The 20,754-nt window shown below is 39.1% G+C and overlaps 1 protein-coding gene across 8 annotated transcripts in view; it reads left to right on the top strand.

Annotated features, from left to right (window-relative positions):
• Pir (pirin) overlaps positions 1–20,754 on the top strand; it is a 104,542-nt gene that overhangs the window by 38,765 nt on the left and 45,023 nt on the right. For all 8 annotated transcript variants that reach the window (XM_004866096.4, XM_021245379.2, XM_021245381.2 and 5 more), the window contains one exon: positions 968–1,174. In XM_004866096.4, coding sequence (XP_004866153.1) covers positions 968–1,174 — 207 coding nt within the window. The remainder of the gene's footprint in view (positions 1–967; positions 1,175–20,754) is intronic.

Consider the following 20,754-nt stretch of genomic DNA (forward strand, 5'->3'; position numbering starts at 1 on the left):
TTTGTCCCTGGATTCTGAGGAGCTGGCTGGCCCCTAATGTCTCTCTCTCTCGCTCGCTCTTTTTTTTTTTTTGGTACCAGGGATTGAACTTGGGTCCTTGTGCTTGCAAGGCAGGCAGTGGAACCACGGAGCTAAATCCTCGGCCCTGAATGTCTCTTAATAAAGAAATAAACATTTGAAGAATCTGCTCAGCTGTGGAGGCAATAGCTATTTATCCAGGGAGTGAGGGCTCCACTCCTGGAACTGAGCTTCCAGAGGCACAAGTTAACCATCTAGAGTGTGGTGGATACTGAGGGCTTTTACATGTATATTTAGACCCACACATGTATCCTCCAGGTGTTGGGAATACTGGCTGTTGATGGTTCACTGCTGCAACCCTTCCTGAGAACTTCCCACTTGGGCAAGAAGTTGCTTTTTTTAAGGTAGTGCCTCCTACTCAAGGATGACCCACAGTCAGTGGTTTGCTGATGTGAGGATAGAAAAGCTTGGCCACCTTGCCTCAACTTGAGATGATCTTAAAGGATCATCCCGATTCCAGAGCTCCCTGTTGGATTGGCTTAGGCCTGTGTTATAACTGCATTGCTAGTTGGTTTCTCCCCTTGCCCAAGTCTGCTTTCTTTACTTCTTAAAATGTATCTCCCCAGAACAAACCCCAATATACTATATGTCTGCAACCTCTCATCTCAGAGCTCAGTATAAGACTCAGGAATATCATAGAGAGGATTCTTTCATTTGCAAGAGTTTCGGTTCTGAGGCATTGATTTCAAATGAAGATACACGGGAAGCATTTGAAAAACTGGAAATCATGCTGGCAATTGTCATTGATGTTTATTATTTCTCACAATGCCCAAACACTCGGACCCAGTCTTTGTAAGATGTCTCACTTAGTGGTGATGTTGTAATCATCTCACTTGCAGACTTATTAGGGCTGGTTACATTTTCCTTCTTGTTGGCTTGGTGTTTGCAGTGGATGACTGCAGGCCGGGGCATTCTGCATGCAGAGATGCCATGCTCAGAGGAGCCAGCCCATGGCCTACAACTGTGGGTTAATTTGAAAAGTTCGGAGAAGATGGTGGAGCCTCGGTACCAGGAATTGAAAAGTGAAGAAATCCCTAAACCTAGTAAGGATGGTGTGACAGTTGCTGTCATTTCTGGAGAAGCTCTGGGAATAAAGGTAAGCTGCACTGTTGTGTGTTTGGGAGACAGGAGGTGTGCAGTGACATAGGCTGGCCCTATCTGTGACAACTCTTACTAGGTTTCTCATAGTTTTTGTCTCAAGGGATGGACTTGCTTCATAGGTATCAGAATAAGTGCAACCTAGGGGAACCCAGAATGTTTTTGCTGCATCGAAACTCAATGAGTTAGGAAGATTACGAGAAAACATGGTAATATAAAGAATTTGGTTGAAAAGCAATTTGCATGGTATTTCTTAATATATGTGCAGATTTACCCTAATTCTTTTCACTTATAGTACAATTTTATGATTTGAGTTATAGCTCCTTGGTTTTGCAAAATTACCACCTTTAAGGAACAAACGAAAATACCAAGACCAACTCCATTCAAAAAGATTTATGTAAATTATTTATGCCCCATTTAGAAAGGAAAGTGCACTACTACATTATAGAAAGGTTATTTTAAAAAATTAACTCGACCATTTATTCCATACATAACATGTATATTCTTCTCAACAGAAACTTATACTATTTAGGTTTAGGCTCTGACATTTTTGATCAAATAAAATCATTTTAGGCTAAAAAGTATGGACATATTTGTGGGAGGAAAGGAACTTGGCAAATATTGTATTATTTACACACCAGAACCGTTTGCTGTGGAAACTACAATTCCTCACACCAGCCAGATTGAAAGACTGGCACGTTGGGTAGTGAACTTTTAGGTGGAATTTCCAAGAAGCACGCCCTGACATGTGGGTTCCTGTGAGAGAGATGTAAATGAAGTGCTCCTGGGGGGACCATAAAAGGACCTGGGATAATGTAGGGGACAAAGCCAAGCAAGAGAACTATCTCAGGCAAAGTCACAAAGAGGATGGCTTTAACCTGATCCTGCTGGAGATGATGCAGGATCAATATTCCTCAGAGTTGTCCTGACCCACCTCAGGCAAGCGACCCAGATTTTCATTCTCCCTTACTCAATAGTCATTGATTATGGCCTTTGACTTTGGGATGAGGGCACAGAAATGGTTAAAAGTGACCTGTAGGGATCTATGAGGGGCCTGGACACATGGCACCTGGCAATGAGAGCATCTAGATATTGGGATTTACTTTGTCATTCTCCCAGTGGGCAACCAGCGCTTATGTAAATGTTAATTTTTTTGTACAACCATGAGAAAAATGGTTTGGCAGTGGCCACTAACTAACCACTCAATGAGATTCATTACATGGTTAACAGATTGGTTATGATTATTGGTTGGGACTTACTGTTTTTTCTCTATCCTGCATTGAAACCACGTTCTTTATCTATACTACACATGGGTACGTTTTATTTTCTTTGTGTTTCCAGTGTACACAGAAATAATTGAAGAAAAATATAGAGAGAAGTTTGCTCTATAGTGGGCATATCTGACTACAGTCTGCCCCTCCCCTGCAGGTATTGCTTACTTTGCAGTTGGAAGTGACCCTTCTTTGTGTTTCTGTGACCTCTTTCTGTTTCTCCAAGCATTGAGCAGTGCCCTTTTCAGCTGTTTGTGAAGGTTTCCTCCCCTTCAGTCTGCAGAAACAGATAAGATCTTGTGAGGTCTTCTGGTTTGAGGCCAAAGGACATCATCGGGTATAGTATCAGACAGAGAGGTCTAAGGAAGCTGAATTAATGCAGATGGGAAGCCCTTCACTGTCTCACCTGGTGTTGCCAGGCCACTAGAGCTCTAGGGACATGTCTTCGGCACCTATTGAGGTAAGTGGTGGAAGGCAGAAGTTTCTCCCTTCCAGTTCAACCAAAGCACACAACTTTGGTTGTGTATATTGGAATTGTATGTAAGATTTCATTTAGAAAATGAGTCAATCTGTGTGTAACTAATAATAGAAATCATGCCAGTGATTTAGTAGATAAGTAAAACCAGGGATATCATGAATCCTTAGTTTACAACTGCTTTTCATTTGTAGAAAACGCAAGTCAATTATTTTAAGGTTGAAGCTGGCTCCAGTTATAGGCAGAAGGACATTTTAAAGCTCTTCCAAGCAGTAGGCCATGTGGTGTTGCGATTGCAACCAAGGACTAGGGACCAGAGGTAATGTTTTAACTTTGTAAAATAGTGTCTTGGTAGCTGCTGGCCTCTACTCTTTCTTTTCGTTGAGTAAAATCTCTAAAGTGAGTTGTAGTCTTCTAAGTAAATAGTCAGTCTTTATTTTGAGAACATTTTAATGATAAGAGCCTCTGGGAAACTGGATTGTTAATAGTCATTTGCAGTATGCAGCATCAATGCTTTCCCTCTTTCACCCATTTGTTTATTGGGAAATATGCATAACATAAAATTTGCCGTCTTAAAAAAGAGTCTCTTGGAAACTTCTGCAGCATTAATCTGGACTTCCAGAAGCAGTGTGGGTCAGTGGTTACTTGTGTGGACTTTGGTGACAGACTGGGTTAAAGTCCTTACCGTGAATTAGCTGTGTGATGTTGAATAAACTGTTTATATTCTCTGTACCTCAGCTTCCTCATCCATAAAATAAGGCTTCTGTGAGGATTAGGAGCCTTATTCATTCACCTCTCCGAATAGCACCAGACACATGGTAAACATCATATAAGTGGTAGTTGTCCTTATTTTTACTTTAATTATTTTTGTATTAACTCGAGCAGTTGCTGGGCTGAGAATGTTTGCCATCTGTGCTAAAAGGATTTGGTGAACTTTGAGAAATCAATTAACGTGCTCTGAAGAAAGGACACTAGTGTAGTCATTGGAAAGATGAGGATTGTGGCCATTTCTTGTAAATCCGATAAGAGACATAGTTTTGTAAATCTGCAACCTTAGTATCTGCTCAGCAAGAAATGACTGGGTCTTACAAGGTCTAGATCTACCAGAAAAACACATAAAGATTGTTTTACATCAGCAAGGTATCTTTTTGTTTTCTTTGAGATGGGTCTTTATGTAGCCCAGTCTGGCCTCATGATTCTCCTTCCTCACCTTCCCAAGTGCTGGGGTTACAGTCATGTGCCACCACGCCTGATCCATCAGAAAGATCATTTTAAGTTAAATTGTAAAATGAGGCTGAGACTGTACTTTCCAAGAGACTGAGGTATTTATAGCCAGTATAGAATCAACAACTCCCCTGCCTGCAAGTAAAATATCTTGAAAATGGAATTAGTGAGCATTGCAGCACTTCTCAGACTTTAATATTCATATAGGTTGCCTGGGGCTTTTGACAACATGCAGATTCTGGTACAGCAGGCCTGTGGCCAGCTCAAAGATTCTGCATTTCTTACAGGCTCCTGGGTGGTGCCAATGCTGTGGGCTGGAACCTCAATTTGAGACAGAGGAGTTTACCCAGAGCAGTTTGATTAGGCTCCTATGGAAAATGTTAAACTGTCCAGTTCTGCAACTTTGGCAAGTCTCTTTAATCTTTCTGGACTCCAGTTTCTACATCCACAGAAAAGGTGGAGAGCTTTTGGGAAAGATGCTGTAGCTTTTACAAACAACAAAACTGTCTTTTTGGTATTTCCAAAGACAGATGCATCCATGTTTCCCAGGTTGTGTGTGTCTACGCATTTCTTTAGCCCTTGGAAAGCCACAGCCAATTTTGAGCAAGATTCTGCCAGGACAGTGCAGTCTAAAGTGAAGGCTTTGAGGGGGAGAAATGATAAAAGTGGGATAGTTTGAATAGTTTCTGTCACTTCGGAAGGTCACTATCTCATGCTTATTTCATAAGAGTGTGCAATTCTCCAAACCCCATTCCGTCCTTATCAGTGAGCCAATCAGCTTTATTTATTGCCAGATCTCTTTGGAACACAATGTTTTTCCCAAAGAATGCCTCTACTGGCCTCCTGCTGCTTTAAATTCCATTGTGTCAGGAGCAAACCTTGAAGAGGCCTCAGCCCCACTGGGATCAGAGCATGGCAATCTGGAGCCAGATGGCCTGGGTTTGAGGCCAGCTTCACCAATGGCTCACTTTGGGAGATGCACTTAAGCTTGCTGGACCTTGGTTTTCTAATCTGTGAAATGGAGAGGATTAAATTGATTGATACATATATGTAAATTAGAACAATGCTTGGCTCAGAGTAAGCCCCAAACAACCGGATGCTATATTTACTTCATTTCCGAAGCTTTGGGCAGTGTTCATGTAGCCTATAGACATAAAAGGAAGAAACTTTCTTCTGATAGGCAGACTGTCTGCTCATGTATCGGATGACAATTTTTTGTTTTTGTTTTTGTTTTTTGGTACCAGGGATCGAACTCGGGTCCTTGTGCTTGCAAGGCAAGCAACAGAACCACTGAGCTAAATCCCTGGCCCTCGGATGACAAATTTTTAAAACCTCAGTTTCCAAGGGAGTTTGCTAAACATCTCGTAATTTGCGCAGGTTATTTTTGTGTTCCTATGTAGTTTTCTACTCAAGGTGAAACTTGATGTCTTAGATTCTAGCTGGCACAGCTGAAGTGGAGCTCTTCCCCACCTTGCCTCCCTAAGCCTGCTTCTGTTCCCTCAGGGGTGAACAGAGCTGCCCTTCCACAGGAGACTGCTCTTTCCTTCCCAGACTTGCAGGAACAATTTTGCAAAGGAGCGTTTAAACAATGAGTACATCTTAAAAACAGGTAGTATATGCTCACCTTTTTTTTGGGGGGGGGGGTACCGGGGATCGAACTCCGGGCCTTGTGCTTGCAAGGCACAAGGAACCGCTGAGCTAAATCCCTGGCCCTTTTTTTTGCCTTTCAAGTATTCCAACAAGTTCATGGGGTTAGTTTGAAGAATGTGACAGATATTCTCCTAATGGCAGAGGTTGAGTGGGACCTTGGGTTTCTGACAAAGGGAACTTGAGAGAATGGGCTCCAGCTGTCCCAGAGAGCAAGCAAAGGGAAAACAGTACTTGTTCAGGAAGGAATCCTCCTTTCCAAAGCACTTTCGGTTAATTTATTGTATCTATGAATCAGAATACTCTGTGATAGATCAGGAAACCCCCGGATATAGATCTGTGCTGTGGATACTTACCAAACACTTACTTTGGGTGTGGCTGGCAGGGAGAAGGATGAACTTGAAGCTGTTCTCTGTATGTCTTATTGGTCTTAATTTTAAAAGATGAAAGATATTTACATATTTAAGACATCACATTAAATCAGCAAATGAAAAAGTCTTAAAATAAAAAACAACCAGGAGCACACAAAGAACATCCAATTTGTATAAAGGTATCAGCAGTATAACCAGTCAGAGGAAATATTTATTTTAAAGGCTGTTAAACAGAGTCATCCAGCTGTACAATTTTATTTTGTTCTGAAAAAAAGAATGGCACAAAACTTTTAAACTTCACTTGTAATTTCATTGTTAGTGTTGATGTTATAATTTGATAACAATTTTATGCATATTGTAAAATAAAACAAATGAATAAATTTGTTGATGTTTTTAGGAGTCAAGATTTTCAGTATAAGAAAAATAGATAGATATAAAATAGATAAATATAAAAGGGCTAAGAAAATTGTGTAATATTCAATGTTAAACATTAAATGAACATTTAAAAAATGAATGTCCATCATCTCTTTGAGGCATTTTCTGGAAACTTCACATGGTTTGATCATTTTAGGAATCTAAGGTTTTATTTTTTATTTTGGGGTGTTTTTTTTTTTTAAATGTATTTTTGAGACAGGGTTTCTCAGGCTTTAACAGACTGTGTACCCCAGGCTGGCCTTGAACTTCGGCAACCCTGTTGCCTCAGCCTCCCAAGTGTTGAGATTATGGGCATGATCCACCAGGCCCAGCCAGAATCTAAGATTTTTTAATGATGCAGCTATGTATCTCCCTCATAATTCCATTTCCATTGTTTTTTATTTCCAGTAATTTTTATTTAGGGTACATCCGTTTAATTCGATGCTACAAGGAATCCTTGAAAAAGTTCTAACCTAAAAATTCATACTCAGCCTGATGAATTCTGGCTGAATTTCTCCACTGAGACCTTAAATAAGTGTATTGGAATGGATAGGTGGAAGGAGAGAGGAAAGAAAAAATCAGCATGAGACCGGGAGCTTAAGAGAGCCTCCTTTTGACACAGAGGAAGGGGGAAACAGAGCATTTGGGAGAAAAAATATGGCAAAGGACTATGGAAAAGTGGAATTGAGGAGTTCACATTTTTGCTGGGTTGCGATTGCTCATCAGGGCCTCCTCTTTTTGGTGTAGCCTTTTCAGCTGCCCCGGCTCACAAGCAACTTGACTTGTGTCCAGGTCCAGGCAACCATCTTATCTGCACAACCCATGAGCTCTTTGGACTGACACTTATCATTTCATTTACATTACCTATTTGTCCAGAAGCTCAATTTATTCAGTCCTCAGGCAGCTCCTTTGTGCACATTGTTAATGCCCTGGACATAGGATGTGAATAGGATACAACTGAGGTCTTCCAAAAAGCTTACAGTCCAGGGTTGGGAGAGAAGCCAGAAAACATCAAAAGTACAATATGACATAGGAAACACTAAAATAGCAATATATGAAAGTCCCATGAGAGTCCAAAGGAGGTACAAGAAATTCTGCTTGTGTTGGTGGAAGAAAAGAGAAAGAAAATAGGACAGAGATTGTGCTCGTAATGGTAGACTTAGTAAAATTGCTAACTATTTGGGGTGATGATGGGTGAGCACATAGCCAACCAGATACTGGTGACATTGTGAAAGAGCGTAACGGGGAGGAAATGATGCAAAATGTTGGAAGGGAGGGAAATTCAAAACCAAGTTTGTTTACTGTAGGATTTTTCTTGAGGCTGATATTAGCTCTATGTCTATTCCTGCACCCCTCTCTTGCAGGGTTTTAAATAGCAAGGTATGAGTTCATGTAGGGGTGCCCCCCACCCCGGCGTGTGTATGCAACCTTATTTCAAATTTTATGAAGCAGTTCATTCTGTAGGAATTGTTCCAAACAAGACAGGCGCACCCAGCATATGATCAGCATCACTGTATGGAGAAGTACAAACTTGGCTTTGGTTCAGTGCTGAGAACGGGCAAAATTAGTTTGTTCATCTTGTTTAGTAAATTAAGAAGACAACAAAGAAATGAACCCAGTAACTTCAAAGAGCTTGTCCTGTGGTAGGCATCTGTAGTTGGCACTTCATTTGCAGTTAGGAATGTTCAAATAAACAGTGGTCAAAATCTACTCAATCAGCTGTACAAAAGGTTGCTCTTGCCCAGGGCAGCCCACTCACCCCAGAAATACCATTCTTGGTGTGCACAAAGGGTGCCAGATATTCTTATTCTTTCAAGATGTCCCTGCTGACCTAATCACCTAGGAAGCACATTCCAGTGGTGTTGACAGGTCCTGTTCTGCCAGTAAATGAAGAGTAGTTAGGTGCATTTTTAAGTCAGAAGTTATGTTCTGTGCCATTCATACATCGTGGGTCCTAGTGATCAGTATTATAAATTTGCAGAGAGAATTAGGCTGAGAGTATAATGAAAGCTATAAAAAACCAAGATGTCACCTTCAATAAAGGGTGAGTAGACACTCTGGCATTATCATTGTAATCACTACTCCCAGGAGCACAATACATATCTTTCCTAACCACAGCAAAACATACAGGAAGGTTCAAAGAGCTGTCTTTAGACCCCTGCATACTTCATTAAAAGCTAAGGCGGATGTCAGTATTTAAAACTGATATGAGTATATGTAAAACTATGTTGTTAATATCTGCAAATGTAGTACTTTATTTTGACCCAGACACAAATCTTTGAAAGCACATAGCTTTTGAATAATTTGACCAAACTTACACTAAATATGACAAACAAATTTCATGTCATATACAATTCTGATTACTTGAAAAATTAAAAGTTTATGGTATGTAAATTATATGTCAGTAAATCAATTTTTAAAAGAATTCTCCAGAGTATAGGCATAGGTACTTCAAGATAGTCAAATATTTTAAAATTTCAACCCAGGTCATTAAATCATTAAATCATTAAAGTAACCACTCTATGAAAAGAGGAACATGCTGTGGTCTTAAAACCACAGAGAATCCTTTTCAACATCCTTTGTAGATCCAGAGGCTTTTTAGTATTCCCTTGGCTTAGGAAAATGAGATGAGGAAATGGAGAGAACCTGCCATTCTGGGAAGGACTTCCACACCAACTGTAGGACATTGGAAGGATTCTTGAGGAAGGTATCGTGGGGAGGTATGACATTAGTTCAGTGGAACTCAGCAAACAAGCAATGAGGGTCAACTGTGTGCAAGATTTGTGAAGGTATGGAATGAGAAAGATGAAAAAAATCAAAGAGGCACACACATCAGCTGATAAGTTGAACATACTCTGGTGAGTCAGCAGCCTAGTAAATGTGGCAGTTAATGGGAAGGCAGAATAGGAGGTTTCAGAAAATCAGGCATAAGCCTAGTGGAGAGGGAGGGCTGACTTGGGCAAAGAAGGATGGGAAGTGGGGACAGGGCAGGAGACAGCATGTGCAAGGGTATGAAACCGTGCCCAGTTGCATAAGCAGTGCTTTAAGAAGGTTTTCAAAACCCATGTTTGTTGTATAAGCATGACAATTGCAAAAATCACCATCTTTTTCATGTAAAATTCTTCTTATAATCTGCTCTCAGGTCTCTGTCTATTGTAGTCTTTCACATTGAGGATATATATAGCTGTTGCATCTGAATTAGAACACGAATTGTTTAATGTTCAGCTTCCCCAGGCTTGTTGTGAAATAAAACAATGATAATTCACCTCTTTTTCTCGAAATGTTAAAAGTTCCCTTGTTCTGTTTGCTTCCGTGTAGACAGTCATTTTCAACAGTATGAAAGAAAACCATGATGGCCACAATTCTTTTTCTGGACCAACTATAAGTAGGAATTGGAAACATTTTAAATGTTTCCTCTTTTTAGCAGGGATTGAACTCTGAACCTTGTGCTTGCTAGGCAGGCACAGCACCACTGAGCTGAATCCCCGGCCCTAAATATTTTCCCTTAAAAAAAGCCATTTTGAAGTCCAGAACAAGGGTCTTCTTTCTCGCTACTTTCAAATCCATGCCTCTGGTTAGTTTTCTTATCTTTAGACTCTAAAATTAATGCTGGCTTCATTTTTCCACCTTCATCTGTAATTCTCTTAAATACAAATAAGTGATCCAGAAGAGTGAGGGAAAGTTGGGCTGTGAAAAGGAGGAAAACAATAACCCAGCAGTTCTCACCTGTCTTTGTCTACCTGGGGAGACTCTGAGTGTCTCTCACTACCCAGATTTGGATGGGACACTGATTTGAGGCCACCGGTTATCAGTCTGGAAGAAGTTTTGAGTAAGAGTTTCGTGTCACTGTCACTAAATGTTTTTGTAGGGTTTGATAGACTCTGTCAGTTAGATAAAAGCAGACCAATACATTGAAGAGGACCTGCAATTCTGTACAAGTCAAATGTAGGGAGTTGAAGTTGAGGAGAAAACTAAAAAATAATGTTCCTTTCTCCTCCTCCCAAGTTCAGAAAGAATTAAGAGTGGGCCAGGGATTTAGCTCAGTGGTTCTGCGGCCTGCCTCGCAAGCACAAGGTCCTGAGTTTGATCTCCGGTACCAAAAATAAATAAATAAATAAATAAATAAATAAATAAATAAATAAAAGAATTAAGAGAGACTGAAAAGGTGGTCAGAGAGACATGAGGGTATCTTTATTACCAGTCACGTAAGAGCAGATGACTTGTATCTGAGACTTTGTGGACTTTTTAATACTTCATCTACTTTATTAACCACTCCTAGGCAGAGAAACATGGTTGTAGTCATCTTCTTCAGAAGCAGTTATTATTTCGTGCAAGAGAGAGAAAGAAAAATTTTAAAGCCCCAAAGGGCTGGACCCGAGCTTATCTGAGCATGCTCAATTCCTTGACTCTCCTGCACCAATTGGCTCCTACCTCCTTCCACTCCCCACCCCAGTATTAGTGAGGAAGGCAGAGAGCAGCCAGCAGTGTTGCCTTATTGGAAGATTAGGGAGGGGTCTGGAGGCTCCCTCTAACGTTGCCCAATGTTTTGTTCTATTGTCTATTAGATTAGACATTTAGTGGGGACTGCCCTCGGTGTGGACCTCCTCCCACCAAAACTAACTTCTGCTCTCTGGAATTAGTTGAACTACCAGAAAGATCTGAAGTGAATACAGAGAGCATTTTCATTAAACTCACACCAGGGCACATTGGACTTCTTGGATGCACATTTACTTCCCATGCTGTTTCCTTGGCAAATAACTCTCAGTCATGTGGAGGTGTGTGAGAAGCCCAAATGGCAATGTAAAAATTTTCCTAAATGTTAAAGTATCCCAAATTTGATCACAGATCTCCCCTGTCATCAGATTTCTAAGGTGGAAGTAAAGTTCAGATCTAAAACTCCTTGCCCTTGCTAAATCAAGTTAAAAGAAATTAAAATTAAAAATTACATTCTAAATAAAGTACCAAAGGATTTTTATTCCATTTTAATCCTACTTTGCTTGGGTAGAATAAGGATGTGGCTTCATTAGGTCTGCCAAACTTGAATTCATTTAACCTCAGTTCTCATTTGTCTCATTTAAAAATAGTCCCAAAAGGTAATAGAAGACACATTTATTACAATACGAGCCCTGATTCCATGAAATTTCATTGCACAAGGAAATCTCCAAGCACCAGAGCAGTTATATCTGCAGAATATTGATGTACTTGGTCCGTGCAGATCATTAACATAGCTGGAAGACCATGCATCTATACTGTTTCCACCCTCTGCGATGAAACATTACTGCCTTCTTGGAAAGTTAGATATTTGTGTTGATGGCATCTGCAGGCACCAGGCCTTAAGAAAATCGTCCACCCACCTATAGAAGAAATATTTTTCTCACCGATAGGCCAAGAAATATGAATTCAAATAATATAATACTACTTGACACCTCTCAAGTTGGCAAAAATTAGAGTGTTGGTCACTATCAAGTGCTGGTAAAGATAGGAAGAAATGGAAATGTCATGATTGGTGGACAGATCAATATATTCCTTGTGAAAGGCAAGCTGGCATTAGTCAATAAATCAATCATGGTATATGGAATATGCCCCAGAAATTTTCTTTCTGGGAATTTGCTCCGCTCAGACTTCCCTAAGCAGACATGACAGTGGTAATCTCAGCATCACGGGTCGTTGGAGGCAGTCAAAGATGATGTAGGTGTTCAGAACTTAGGGAATGGATAAGTAAAATATGGTAGTTTTATAAGATGCAGTACAGTGTAGTTTCCAGAAACAGTGGGCTGTGTTTACTTATAACTACGTTATTAGCTCTTAGAAAATAACATGGCTAAATCAGAACAAGAAAGCAATTTAATACACAGTACCACTTAGTCTTCAAGGACAACAAGATATCTAAATAAATATACTTAATGTCTATTGGAAGGATGCTCATTATATATACTTGACTAACAACCAATGAGGAGTGGTATGAAGACCAGAGATGATGGGGGAAATAATATAAAACATGAAGGGCTTTCATGGACGTGTGATGACTATATGCAATGGACCATGGTGTAGACCAATTCAACCCCAAACAACCAAAGGTGGCTGGGGGGAGACTGATTGAGAGCCTGAGAGATTTGTGCCTAGCAGCAGCTCTTAACTTGGTTGTTGTAAAAAAAAAACACTTGTGTAGATGATTGAAGAGATTCTAGAAGCCCTAACACATGACAAAAATTTCACTGTCATATTATCAAACTCTACCTACCATAGAGACTCAATCCTTTGATAATATGGTAGATGGCAAAAAAGCATAAACTGCAGTGCAGCAGATCTGGGTTCAAATCTCATGTCTGTGGTTTGATACCTCTGTGATCTACCAGATATATACACATATCTCCTAACAACACAGAAGGTACTTAATAAATACTGATTCCCTTTTCCCATATCTACCTCTCTTTCTGCTCCCATGCTTCCTTTTTTTTTTTTTTGCATGCTTCCCTTTATTATAAGGCCGTACTGATAGCAAATTTGTAGAACATTTTGGAAAGGAAAATGAAAATAACTAACATCCTTTATGTGCTTATGAAGTACAAGATTGTAGTCAGAGCTGCTAGATAAAAAATATAATGAAAGCAATATGTAACTTCAAATTTCCTAATGAATATTGTTCAAAAGTAGAAACAGGTGGAATTAATTTTAATAATACAGTTTATTGAATTAAATGTCCAAAGTAATATTATTTCAATATGTCATGAATATAAAATTATGAGAGATTTTACACTTTTGTATCAAGTCTTTGAAGTCTGGTATGTATTTACAGTTACAGCACATTTCAGTTCAGTCTAGCCACATTTCATTTCAAAATGAAGATCTCTCTCTTTCTGTCCCAAAAGAGTACTTTTAGGCACAAGTCTATATAAGCAGATACTCCTGCCTGCCAGTGTCAGAATGTCCTGTAAACAGTCACATAGGACAGCCTTGTCCCATAAGAAAATCTCTCTTTGTCATAAAATTGAAGGATCCTATCTGTACAAAGTTATCAATCCCCAGAGCTCTATGAAGTCTTATCCTTGCCAAATAGTTTTCCAGGTTACATCTTGATGCACTTTCTTGCAAGAACTCTTAAAAATATCTTAGTAAATACCAAATGCAGCTGACAGAGATTAAAAATCCTACAAAGCCCTGTGAGGACTATTCCAGAATCGGTTGATAGATTTGCTGACTCAGTCTTGGAATACATTACCCATTGGTTGAGATAAGTACAGAAGGCTCTTTGTTGGCATATTTTAGGGGCCATTTGTGGTTTCATCGTACTGTTACCTTTATAGGGTTATGGATGCATTATTTATACAAGAGATGGACCTGTATTTCTCCTCTGGTTTTAATTTTCCAAGAAATTAGAACATTTGTAACTCTGGGCAAGGATGCTGACTCAAAAGGCAGAGAAATCAAAGTCCAATTTCACGATGAGCATGTCTTCAGTTAAATTTCAGGACTGTGAAACCTGTCAGCATCTTTGACCTCTTTCTCTTTATCCCTTCTCTCCTCACTACCTCTCCCATAAATAAAAAGTGAGAATGGAAGGAATAGAGTGTTACTATCGGTTAACGAAAGGGCTGCTTGGAAAATGATACTATGGAGACTAGCCTGTAGTGTAATTTGGCTACATCCACAGTTATTGGTCAGCTTGATGGCCTTGATGCTAGAGTCTGTCCACAATTCTTTATGTTGATGGAAGTTAAAAATGTTTTCTGGCCTTCTCCAACTCCCACCCTACAAAGAGGGATTGGCATTTGGCCTAGAAGCTCCTTGTCTTCTCTTTGCGTAGCACTTCATGTATATGTCAAAATATGATTACAGAATTTTAATCCTTCCCACAGTGCCTTTGGCACTGAGGATGGAAACTCTTCTCTCCCACTCCTTATCAGAATTGTTTAAGATAATCAAGCATTCATAAAGCAAAGTGCTTTGGACTGGGGACAGAAGACATCATTTCATTGAAGAACATTGGCCTATTCTAAACAATAGCTACTTTTCATTTTCTTAAGCCTTAAAATATTCAAGAGAAAGAAAAGAATATGATTTTCCACGCTTGATCAGGGGGATCTGGTAATAAATTTCTTAGGTCTGTGCTGATATATTTTTCTACCAATGCAAAACCCAGTAGACCATGAGAATGGGAAACTAGTGGAAGGAAAATGAGGAGATTCAGCACCCATGAGAGGTGGCCCAGATAATGAAATGAATGCCTTGAAGAGTAGATATTCTTCTATTTGTTAAGGCTCCTGAGCTAGTTGGTGACGTTTACTTGTTACTGGGAGAAAAAGAACCTATCTGAAATAGACCCAAGTATATGTGGAAACCTAAGAATGATAAAGAAGTGTGGAGGATCTCATTATCTTTTGAGAGCTTGTCTGGAGGTTCTAGCCAGGGAGCGCAGCTACTCGTATACCCTTGACGGAGGAAACGGTCCTCCTCTATCAGGGGTGGTCGTCCTCTTCAACTGAGCTCACAGCTTCGGGAGGGACACACATGGAGCAGTGAGGGAGGAAAGCGACACCTGCCCAGCCAGCCAGATCAGCCAAATCAACCCTGGCCATCAATGCGGTGGCAGATGTCATAGCCAGATCGCCCTCACATTCTGTCAGTATCTTTTGAATGAGGAAATTAATAAATGAATGAAAAATTATATAGGTTAATGAGCAGATAAGTTATTAAAAGGCAAATACAAGTGGCCTAACGACCACACATGAAGTCTGTAGAATGGTTCCTAGTACATACTAAATCTTCGATATATTTAGTTATTGTTATATTAAAATATTTAATATTATTTATTAAATTAATACTAGCCTCACCTAACAGTCAAATTAAAAAGTAAAGAGATACCAATTTCTGCTTTTTAAACTAAGATTTTGAAAAGGATGGTCAGCATTTTGATGACAGACACTTTTTACAGGTAGCTACCACGTGATAAGACCAAAAACAGTTTAGATGAAAGCAAATCTGAGTAAGAAATGAGCAAAATGATAATTTGTTCAAAAGTTAAGTATTGATTGTTGAAATATTGATATTTGTACTATGAAGGTGGTATCTTTAACCTTTTATTTCAGTTAAATTTTTTCCTTTCTTTTTCTTTTTTCTCATTTTTGAAAGGTTTTCGGGTTGTTTTCTTTTTCTTTCCTTTTTAGCAATTAATCCTTCCCTTCTATGTTTGTGACAAGGAAAAAATCTAACTGTGCAGCAGTAGAGAATTTGTTTGAATGGTTTAATCTTCTAATATTAGGGTATTGGATGAAAAAAGCCCAATTATAAAGAGATGAAAAACTGCCCTGTGTGGTAGCAAAGTTAACAAGACTAGGAAAAGCAGTAATTAGTACTACACATTTTCAGCAAATTGCTGTTTAACTAGATGGTTACATTGACCAATTTGCTCTGGGCTACACTGTCTAGACCTTTAGATCCATAATTTCACTGTAAAGGAAAGAAATCTGAAATGCGGTCAGGGATTTACATGCAATAATGTTTGCCACACGTTAGCAAAGACACACAAACACACACACAAAACCAATTAAACATAACATCCAAAATTAGAAGGATGGCCTAACAGGAGGGAAGTGTCTGTGAACAGTTAGAAACTCTTTTCTAGCATATTGAGGGTTGACACGCCTTAGTACAGTTACTTAGAATAATTTGCTTGAGCAACGTATTATAGTATTACAGTGCATTTCCTGAAAAATCACTAAATCATAGTGTTTGAAATAGTTCCTCCTAAGAAACATGAAATAATTTATTACAGCTCTGACATGGGACCTAAATTGTGGCCACTTTCTAGGAAAGGCTAGAGTGGTGTGAGAAAAGCATCACTTGGGAAAAATTGGGCAAACAGCTATCCGTGAAAGGAGCAGTGGCGAAATTAAAGATGTCCCCTTCGCAACACTTATATACAATAGCATGGTCTGCTCTTTGCTTTTTCTTGGGAAGATGCTTTTAAGCCACATGGCTTCCATATGGAAATAATTTCTTCTCCTAATTAAGATCACATTTATGAATAAAAGCAGAGGAAGGAAGCCAGTTTGACAGGGATATCATACCAAAAGCCAGGGGAACCAGGAAGTCTTTGAAGGATGCAAGATGAAGGTAGGGTTTGGAAGGAAGTGGTTTTATAGACCTCGTTTTGTCTTGGTTCTTTTGTGGTCATTATTGGAGTGATGTCTGAGACTCATTAAGGATTTGATTTGGACATATTTATGGAGAAAGAGAGGCAAAGCTCTCCTACACTTGGTAACACCTCTTTTGTTGTAGATTAGGAAATTTTACCCTTACCCTCTCATGAAGAGCTAATTATATTTTAGAAGCTTCCTTGCATGATATTTGATCCATAAAATTTTAAGCCATTATACTTTTCAAATACAGGGTAAACCTTTTAAAGCAAAGTTTCCTAAATACCTTCAACAGAGGATTATGAAATGGGAAGAAAGAAGAAGGAGGAATAGCTTTGGATTTTAGTACCTTTGCAGACATTATTTAAAAAGAAAAAAGGAAAAAGAAAACAATTTCAGTGATGGAATTATAGAGCATTAGTTCTGTCCATGGTGAAACAGATTTGTAGAGGAATGTTTTAGTTTGTCACAGATCAATTTATTTTAATCTTGTGGAAGTAGATACATTGATAGCTAAATTTTTACCAAAAAAGAAAGATTTAATTAAATTCTCATTCCACTTTGAGGGTCTATTAATACTCTAATACTATATGTAAAAACAACAGAAAACAGGAAATGTGCCTAACAGTGATATTTCTTTATGCTTGAATATCAGTAGTGTGTGTAATAGAAAAATTAAATCCAGGTTTGCTCAAAGTCCATTCAAGGCTGGCATTATCATCTTTGAATTAAATGAACATAATTTCCATTTGCTACTTCAATAGAGTTACCACGCATGACCAATATTAAGAAAACAAAACCTACCTTCTTTTCAAAAGTTATACACACACACACACACACACACACACACACACTCATGGGAATACCTTCCAACTGAGTTTTATCTCATTATAGACTAGATATACATTTATTAGGGGTGTGGGGTACTTGATTATTCTAGTTGTGTTATACTAAAAATCATAGATGATTCAATTTTTAATACAAAAAGGATACTGGAATCAGAATTCTATTTTAGGGTATAGATTTTGTGGAAAACAACTCTAATATGAAATCAGTTAATTCAGTGAATTACCTGTAAGGCAGAAGGAAACATTTGTGGCTTTATAAAGTCTCTCATTGGTTTCTGTTTAAAATTTTCAAATGAATACATGAAATAGATGCAGAATGTGTGTTTGTGTGTGTGCATGAGTGCGAGTATCCAGGCAGTTGCAGTCTTATTAGAGAGGTAAATTACTTAATTTTTGCAAACATGGGTTAGATCGAGCAGCTGGAGGCAGGAAAAAAAAGAACAAGGGCCAGTCTGGAGGGCAAGACTGAGAGTTGAGGGCGAGAGTAGAGCGAGTTAACCAGCGGCTCCTCACACGTTCCCACAGCCCTAGCTGCCTTCCCCCACCCCAGCCACATTCTCTCTTCTCTATAGCTCCAGTTTGAGAAAGCAGAAGGGAAACTTAAAAATCAATGTGTGGAAAAAACCCATTAATTTTCTGATTTAGAACTCCAGGCCAGAAATTGATTTAACTGTGTATTAGCAAGTTTCCCCACAAGATTTTCAGATGACTGAACTAAACCCCAGAAGGAGATAAGTGTTTTGCTAGTCAGCAGGTAAAAATTACTAGCATCAAAGACTCCCAATTTCCAATTCAAGATGATTTGTTGTCCACATTCTGGGAGAATGCCAGTAAAAATAAGCCAAGAACTTCTTTATGATGAAGGCATGTATACTGCCCCGGTGACTGAGGCAGAGATTGGGAAAGACGCTTAAACCAAACAGGGATCTTTTATCTAAAAGGAAACTAAATGTTGCTGAAACAAAGGAGCCATCTGATACTGTGTGGATTTACCCTTGACCTTTTTAGAGGAAACTTTAGAAGCCTTCATCAAAACCTTCAATCTCTTTCCAGATGGTACCTCACACACCTACTAATCCCAGAGAATCCCGTGTCCCTCATGCACTGCCCTTGGTTTATGTGTGCTTCACGTTCATCAGATTGATTGTGAATCTTTGGTCTCAGGTTGCATTTGATGTCACAGTCTTTCTGGTTTTATTTATGTATGTATAGAAGGTTTTGCTTTTCTAGTCTTTGAGGGTGTTTTGAATGTTGCTTGACTTAAGCCATGTAAAACCACGTACCAGACTATTTTAAAGTCCAAAGCTTCTAAAGGAGACATGCATAGGGTGGAATAAAATCCTTTGAGAGTTAACACTATTTATGATTCTGATTTACTGTACAGACATCTGCTTTGACCATACCAAATTCACCTGTCCTGAAGAAAGGCATTTTGCTACATATATTGATGAATACCCTATGTGTACCATCAATACATGTATAATTATACATGAGATTTTTTCCACTATGAAACATCATTCTATAAATATTTATTGGACATCTACTGTGTGACAGACACCATGGATTGGCCCTAGGGATTCAATGATGAGAAAAGCAGAAATGGTAATGTCCTTAGAGAACTTACATAATTATTCTCTGCAAATTGTTGTCCTTATAGAGGATAATTCTGGGCTCTGGATTCTCTTTTTGTCTGTTTACAATCGCATATTTTAATGGAGGAATTTTTTAAAGATCTCGTGTAAGTAGAGAGCAGTATACAAATCAAGTGTACATTTCAGAGAATTTTCACCAAGTGAACATAACTGTGGAGTCAACAGCCAAATCAAGAAACAGACTGTTACTAGGGGCCCTGAAGCCCTCTCCCCTTTTAAAAAAAAACCCTTCCAGTTATTAACCTTCCCAACTGCTTTTCTGACTTCTGACACTGTAGGTTAATTTTGCCTTTGCACTGGTTAGGGTTCTGTAGAGGAATGGAATCAATAGATATGTAATTTAGAAAGGGGATTTATAAAATACGGTTATAGAACCAGAGGCTGGATAGTCTATGGTTGTGGTGTGTGCTGGAAAGCCAGAGAATTCAGTAGCTGCTCAGCCCAAGAAGGTGGAAGCCATAGAGCTGGAGGGACCAAGGATGCAATGCCAGTCTGAGGCCGAAGGCTTGGAAGCTCCCTAGAGAGTCACTAGTATGAGTCCATACTGAAAGGCTGGAGAAGTCCGAGTCTGATGTCCACAGGTGGTGCAAAAGATGCACCTGCTAGAGTGGAATCAAGCTTTCAATTGGCCACTGCCTTCCTCCTCCTTCACCTTTTCATTCCGTCCAGGCTGTAAACCTGTTGGAAGATACCACCCACAATCAGAGCAGGTTTTCACCCCTCAATCTGCTCTCCTATGTGGCAGTCATCTCTAGAAACATCCCCGCAGATACACCCAGAAGTTTGCTGTACTAATCTGCTAGGCATCTCTTAATCTGGGCAGGTTGACAATCAAGATTAACCATCACAACCTTGTTCTGAACTTTATAGAAATAGAATCATATATCTGCCTTCACTTGCTTAATATTATGCTTGCAAGATTTTTCTAATTGGTTGCATGTTGCTGGATTTATTGATTCTCCTTGCTGTATAGTAGTCCACTGTGTAAATGTATTACAACTGATTTATCCATCCGTTCTATTGTTATAGACATCTGGGGTACTTTTTAGTTTTAGGCCATTATCAATAGTGCCACTTTTAAGATTCTTGTACATGCCTGTGACATTTCTGTTGAGCATACACGTACAAGTTAGATTGTCAAAGGTTACGCATAGATTCATCTGTACTACACACTGCCCCATGTTTGCCCCAAGTTACAATCCCACCAGCAGTGTGGAAGTTCCAGTTCTACCATGTCCTTCTCAAGTTTAGTGTTACCACTTTTTCATTTTAGTGTGCACTTTTAAGTTAAAAAAAATTAGAATAGAGCCACTGGGGCTTTGTGATAAACAATGAGACATCATAAAGTTTATAGCAACAGTGCTAATCTTTTGGATTTGGTTTATACCAGGGGTTCACCATGGCACTGTATTGAATTACAAATTGCTCAACTGTTGATGAAATCAAAGGTACTGTTTACAGTGGAAAATGCTGCAAAAGTTTGCCTTTCTTACATTTAGACTGAGGGCTTTTTCAACTCTTCAGTGGCAGACTACTTTTT

Source organism: Heterocephalus glaber, unplaced genomic scaffold, assembly GCF_053883595.1.
Source record: "Heterocephalus glaber isolate CG9 unplaced genomic scaffold, H.glaber_assembly_v1.0 deba00001594, whole genome shotgun sequence".
NCBI classification, from domain to species: Eukaryota; Metazoa; Chordata; class Mammalia; order Rodentia; family Bathyergidae; genus Heterocephalus; species Heterocephalus glaber.